Genomic DNA, 7030 nt, shown 5'->3' with positions numbered 1-7030 from the left:
TGAGTTCATGGCTGAACATGCAACTTCAGTACCTCATTCCTGCTTTCTCGCCATACCCCTTGATCCCCCGAGTAGTAAGGACTACATCTAACTCCCTTTTGAATATATTTAGTGAATTGGCCTCAACAACTTCCTGTGGTAGAGAATTTCACAGGTTCACCACTCTCTGGGTGAAGAAGTTTCTCCTCATCTCGGTCCTAAATGGCTTACCCCTTATCCTTAGACTGTGACCCCTGCTTCTGGACTTCCCCAACATCGGGAACATTCTTCCTGCATCTAACCTGTCTAAACCCGTCAGAATTTTAAACGTTTCTATGAGATCCCCTCTCATCCTTCTGAACTCCAGTAAAGCTCCCTCTACACTGTCCCATCAAACACTCCCAGGGCAGGTACAGCACGGGTTGGATACAGAGTAAAGCTCCCTCTACACTGTCCCATCAAACACTCCCAGGGCAGGTACAGGGGGTTAGACACAGAGTAAAGCTCCCTCTACACTGTCCCATCAAACACTCCCAGGGCAGGTACAGGGGGATAGATACAGAGTAAAGCTCCCTCTACACTGTCCCATCAAACACTCCCAGGGCAGGTACAGGGGGATAGATACAGAGTAATGCTCCCTGTACACTGATACAGAGCTGGAGATCCATATGCAGGGTGTTGAGGGCAGGAGGAGATGGCTGTATCCTGACATGGGGAGACCAACTCCGGAGGTCTTGAGTAATGCATGGAAGGAGATAGCAGGGGAGGTCTCAGGCACTTCCATTCATGAGAGGACTCCCATGCAGTGCAGGAAATGATTCCATGGTCATCCATTTTATGAAAGTGAGTACCACTTCCACCTGCTGCTGACCTTGCATTTGGGAGCCTCTCCTTCAACATTCTCTTATTTCCCATCCACACTGTTAGTCACTGGAGCAGCATGTCATTGTTCACCCCTCTATATACATATAAGTGCGTGTTCTCACCATGGAGGCTCCCTTTCATCTCACACTTACAGCTGCATGTCAGGGACACATTTGTGCATTCATTTCTGATGCACCATCACAGTGATACTCACCAACCACTCTTTGTTTTGCACAATAGAGCCGAGCAAAGGAACGATGGTGGCGAGGCAGAGAGAGAGGTCCTCACCCCCCTGGAGGAGAGGGCTGAGGCTCTGGTTGGCGGACATGGTGCCTTCCCTGTGGGCCAGGGTAGTGCTGACGCCGATGCGGGTAAGTGAAGGCCCGCCTTTAATGCGCCAAGTCTGCTATTTGCGGGATTCAGGCGTCAATCCCCCACCTCCCCCTCACCGCAGCCCTTCCCCCGTTGATGCTCGCAGATGGCAGACCGAGTGGCAGCACACCCAGACAGTGGGGAGTGAGGAAAGACTGCGCAGACCAGCTGGAGGCCTGCATCACACCCTTCTCACCTTGAGCCGTAATGGCATTGCGGGTTCTAGCCCTGCTGAGAGCATCCACAGCACTCCCTCCATCGTGTGGGGATGCCAGAGGGAGAGGAAGAGGAGGACACTGCTTCCACCCACACGCCCCAGCTCAGACACTGGGAGTGCGCGGTGTGATATAGGGGTCTGCACTGGGTGTTACACCGGGGGCTAGTGGGCTGTAGCATGGTGACGGCTCGAGGGATCCTCATGTGCCACCTCTCCGGGGGGCGAGTCCACACCGGAGTTCTGCCGACGAGGACTCAGATGATGCCATCGATGTTGCGGCTTATGAAAGAATGGTGGCCATGCAGCCCCAGATGGTGGGGGCACAGACAACGGTGCCGGAGAGGCTGTCAGAAGTGGTCAGGAGTGTGGAGGAGTCCGCCTTCCGCATTGTCGACAGCTCTGTGCACTCCATGGAGCCCAGCATTGCCAGTGTGCAGGCGATGGTGGACTCCCAGAGAGACCGTGTGGATCCAGCTGTGATGCCGCAACCTGCAGGTGATGTGGCAGCTGCCATTGCAGCACAGGCGCGAGGGAACGAGCGTATCGGTGCTGGACTGGAGAGGGTGGCCACAGCCCTGGAAGCTCAGAATACTCTTATACACTCTGGGTAACAGGCCACGGAGAGTCACACTGCCCCCGCGGAGAGTCACACTGCCGCCGCGGAGAGTCACACTGCCCCCGCGGAGAGTCACACTGCCCCCGCGGAGAGTCACACTGCCCCCGCGGAGAGTCACACTGCCCCCGCGGAGAGTCACACTGCCCCCGCGGAGAGTCACACTGCCGCCGCGGAGAGTCACACTGCCCCCGCGGAGAGTCACACTGCCCCCGCGGAGAGTCACACTGCCCCCGCGGAGAGTCACACTGCCGCCGCGGAGAGTCACACTGCCCCCGCGGAGAGTCACACTGCCCCCGCGGAGAGTCACACTGCCCCCGCGGAGAGTCACACTGCCGCCGTGGAGAGTCACACTGCCCCCGCGGAGAGTCACACTGCCCCCGCGGAGAGTCACACTGCCCCCGCGGAGAGTCACACTGCCCCCGCGGAGAGTCACACTGCCCCCGCGGAGAGTCACACTGCCCCCGCGGAGAGTCTCACTGCCGCCGCGGAGAGTCTCACTGCCCCCGCGGAGAGTCACACTGCCCCCGCGGAGAGTCACACTGCCCCCGCGGAGAGTCACACTGCCCCCGCGGAGAGTCTCACTGCCCCCGCGGAGAGTCTCACTGCCGCCGCAGAGAGTCTCACTGCCCCCGCGGAGAGTCACACTGCCGCCGCGGAGAGTCACACTGCCCCCGCGGAGAGTCTCACTGCCCCCGCGGAGAGTCACACTGCCGCCGCGGAGAGTCACACTGCCCCCGCGGAGAGTCACACTGCCCCCGCGGAGAGTCACACTGCCCCCGCGGAGAGTCACACTGCCCCCGCGGAGAGTCTCACTGCCGCCGCGGAGAGTCTCACTGCCCCCGCGGAGAGTCACACTGCCCCCGCGGAGAGTCACACTGCCGCCGCGGAGAGTCTCACTGCCGCCGCGGAGAGTCTCACTGCCCCCGCGGAGAGTCACACTGCCCCCGCGGAGAGTCACACTGCCGCCGCGGAGAGTCACACTGCCCCCGCGGAGAGTCTCACTGCCCCCGCGGAGAGTCTCACTGCCGCCGCGGAGAGTCTCACTGCCCCCGCGGAAAGTCTCACTGCCGCCGCGGAGCACTGCCCCCGCGGAGAGTCACACTGCCGCCGCGGAGAGTCACACTGCCCCCGCGGAGAGTCACACTGCCGCATGTTTGCTGGATTTGGGACTCTGGCTGCTCTCCTGCAGTCTCAGCTCGATGGCCCCCGACACCTCAGTGTTGTGTTCGCGGCTGGGTCCACCTCGGGCCGCGGGGGAGCTTCCGGTGTGGCATCTCACCACCGACCTGACCTCCCTCAGACTGGTGATGGTAGTGTGCTGCCCCCAGGGAGTGACTTGGGCTCCTCGGACCAGGATACTGATGATGTGCTCTCTCAGGATCACACCATTCCTGGCCCCAGACCTGTCACTCCGCCAGTGCCTCCAAGCATGGTCTCGCCCGAGCCAAGCCGGACTGAACCCTCCCAGGAGGGTGCTGGACAGTCTGCAGCCGGCCCTTCCAGGCCCAAAGGTGGTCAAGGGCATCCGACAAGGACATCTGTAGCTTCCCAGACCCAAGAGGCAGCCACAGGGGAGACACTGCGGTGTAGCGTTAGGATAGGCACATGTAAGGAGTGGCACAGGGGTAAAAAATTACGTATTTGTGTTAGTTTATGGTAGTGTTATTGGTTCTTTTGTTTTTGCACTGACTTGCATCATTTGTTAAATCTTTATTTTTGGCACCTATATCTGGCCAGGTGTATCATTTGGGAATGGGCAATTCTGATTGAAGGCCCTCATTGGGATGGCCTTGGAAAGTGGGAGCTGAAGGGTCATATGTGGATGAAATGATCTGAATCGAGCAGCAATGAGACGTCTCGGCACCTCCCTTGCAGGGTTGGGTTGGCGACGATGCCTCCTGACTGGGTGGCGATGGGGTTCCTGGTCCTCCTCCTCCTCCTGAGGTGGTACTGTTGGCTCGACCTCCAGCGGCTGTCCCCTCATGATGGCCAGGTTGAGCAGCATGCAGCAGATCACCACGATGATGGAGACCCGTTGAGGAGAGCACTGCAAGGTGCCACCAGAGCGGTCTGGGCACCGGAACCTCTGTTTGAGAATCCCGATACACCTGGTGGCACAATCAGCATCATTGTATGCATGCTCGGCCGCTGTCCTGGGGTTACCGCAGTGGAGTGAGCAGTCAGGTGGGTATCCCTTGTCGCCAAGCAGCCATCCACAGTCGTGGTTTGGGCCGGTGAAGATGGCGGGCACACTGGTCTGGCTCAGGATGAAGGAATTGTGCCTGCTGCCTGGATAGTTGGCATCGATTGCCAGGACCCTGCGCTGGTGGTCACACACAGCTGCACATTGAGCGAGTGGAACCCCTTGCGGTTGACAAAGATCTCGGGGTGGTGTTGTGGCACCCTCAGGCCAACGTGTGTGCAGTCGATGGCCCCCTGCACCCTGGGCAACCCTGCAATAGGGACAAATCCAGCCTGCCGCTCCACCTGCCTCTCCCTGGTCATCGGGAAGGAGATGTATTGGACTCTCCTATACAGAGCATCGGTGACCTGCCGGATGGAGAATTGGGAGATGTTGGAAATGTCTGTAGTGGCAGACTGGAAAGACCCCATAGCATAGAAGTTCAGAGCGATGGTGACCTTGGTCTCAATGGTCAGGGCAGTCCTCAGCCTTGTGTCAGGCTGCTGATGTGGCCGCAGGAGATTGTATAGCTCCCTCAGTACCTCCATTCTGTATCTCAGTCTTCACAGGCATTGCTCATCACTGAGCTGGAGGAAGGAGAACTGAGGTCTGTAAACCCTTTGACGGTAGGGCCATCGTCCCCCAGATCTGTGTTGGCCACCTCCCCTGGCAGCTGCATGATGGCTTTCTCCCTGGTCTTCCTCATGGTTGGGCACCTCTGCAGGCTGTTGCTGGCAAGGCTCCTGGCCCAGTATGTGGGGGGTGGGGGGGAGGGAGGGCCTGGGTGCTGCCTCCCTTGCCCGCTGCCTCTGTACCCGTTGCTGGCAATGCCACCTTCTCCTGCGAGCCGCCCTGTGTCTGACAAGGCGTTCCCCTGCCAACACTGAGCCCATCCTGTGTGAAGGCTTGACCCTGACACACAGGCCTCTGGAGCACAGGATGAGGCTTACAGGCCTCCACCAATCAGTCAGAGCTCAAAGTCCTGAAAGCTCCCCCCAAAAATGATAACGGGCACTCAGCGGGTTAAAGAAATCCACAAAACCAACAGCAAAAGTTCGCAGCGAAAATCCCGCCGATGGTGGGGCTCCTCCGTTGTCCTCCAGCGGTGTCGAGTATCACGGCAAAGTTACTGACCTAAAACGCTGGTGGGGGCATTGTGCAAAAACCCTCTCTTTTTATCGGTGAATATGGGTGGCGTGCCTGCGTAGCCGCGGTGCCCACCCTGCTGGTGTCACCACGGCCGCAGGCCCCTTACTGCGGAGGCAGTCGGCGGAAGTGCTCACCGCTGAAAACTCCCCGCGCTGAGAGGCTGGGGGCGGGGGCGGAGGCCAATTGACCGGATCGTGGCGGCCAATCGATTTAGCCGATTGCCCACCGAAAACCCACAGTAACGGTCCTTCGCGGGACCCTGAATTTCGGCCTCAAGATATTGATTTAGTTGTTCGCCATTGCACCAGCTCTCTGATCTCTCCATATCGCTGTATAAAGCCGACCTTTAGGGAACTTTGATGCATTATGGAGCTTTGAAACTCTGGCCTTTCGCTACGAGCTCAGGAGCTGAGCACTTGCGAGAGCGGATTGTTCAAAGGAGAGAGAAAACCAGCCACATAGAAACAGAGAGCAGCGAGCGAGTCTGACAGAGGCACAGAGGGATGGTGAGTAAGAGGGTCAGAGGGCGGGTGTCACTGCTCAAGAGCGGGGCAGCCAGAACTGAAGGCTTTTTATTTGTACTCTGAATCAATTCAGTTTCGTCCCAGATGGGAGTGGATCGTTCCCCCAGTCAAGAAGATTCACGGCGTAGCCCTGGTCAACGTGGACCATTTCCCATACCTCGGGAGCCTATTATCAGCAAGGGCAGACATTGACAACGAGGTCCAACACCGCCTCTAGTGCGCCAGTGCAGCCTTCGGCCGCCTGAGGAAGAGAGTGTTCAAAAGATCAGGCCCTCAAATCTGGCACCAAGCTCATGGTCTACAGGACTGTAGTGATACCCGCCCTCCTGTATGGCTCAGAGACGTGGACCATGTACAGTAGACACCTCAAATCGCTGGAGAAATACCACCAGCATTGTCTCCGCAAAATCTTACAAATCCCCTGGGAGGACAGACGTACCAACGTTAGCGTCCTCGATCAGGCCAACATCCCCAGCATCGAAGCACAGACCATCAGCTCCGCTGGGCGGGCCACATTGTTCGCATGCCGGACACAAGACTCCCAAAGCAAGCGCTCTACTCGGAATTCCTACATGGCCAGCGAGCCCCAGGTGAGCAGAGGAAACGTTTCAAGGACACCCTCAAAGCCTCCCTGATAAAGTGCAACATCCCCACCGACACCTGGGAGTCCCTGGCCAAAGACTGCCCTAAGTGGAGGAAGTGCATCCGGGAGGACGCTGAGCACCTCGAGTCTCGTCGCCGAGAGCATGCAGAAACCAAGCGCAGGCAGCGGAAGGAGCGTGCGGCAAACCAGTCCCACCCTCCCCTTCCCTCAACCACTGTCTGTCCCACCTGTGACAGAGACTGTAATTCCCCTATTGGACTGTTCAGTCACCTGAGAACTCACTTTTAGAGTGGAAGGAAGTCTTCCTCAACTCCGAGGGACTGCCTATGATTTACCTGCTGTGTACTGTACATGTACAGGAGACACTGAGACACACACGGGTTGTACTGTCCCAGACAGCGGTATACACCAGGTCTTACAGTAACTTTCAAATCGGTTAACAAGTGGAACTTTCCAGCCCTGCATTGGATAAATATTAGTTTCAGCAGGGATTTTCGGAATCGGTTTGAGTGTTAAGTCCATA

General features: G+C 58.0%; 1 protein-coding gene across 1 annotated transcript; it reads left to right on the top strand.

Moving 5' to 3' along the window:
- The first annotated feature begins 1169 nt into the window (after nt 1–1169).
- Nucleotides 1170–3814, top strand: LOC139225812 (autotransporter adhesin BpaC-like). The gene is made up of 3 exons (XM_070856657.1): nt 1170–1214; nt 2047–3313; nt 3786–3814. The coding sequence occupies exons 1-3, from the start codon at nt 1170–1172 to the stop codon at nt 3812–3814; spliced, it is 1341 nt and encodes a 446-aa protein (XP_070712758.1).
- Nucleotides 3815–7030: the final 3216 nt, after the last annotated feature.

This window comes from Pristiophorus japonicus, chromosome 15 (genome assembly GCF_044704955.1).
Source record: "Pristiophorus japonicus isolate sPriJap1 chromosome 15, sPriJap1.hap1, whole genome shotgun sequence".
Classification (NCBI taxonomy): domain Eukaryota; kingdom Metazoa; phylum Chordata; class Chondrichthyes; family Pristiophoridae; genus Pristiophorus; species Pristiophorus japonicus.
This window is presented reverse-complemented; position numbering and strand designations above follow the sequence as displayed.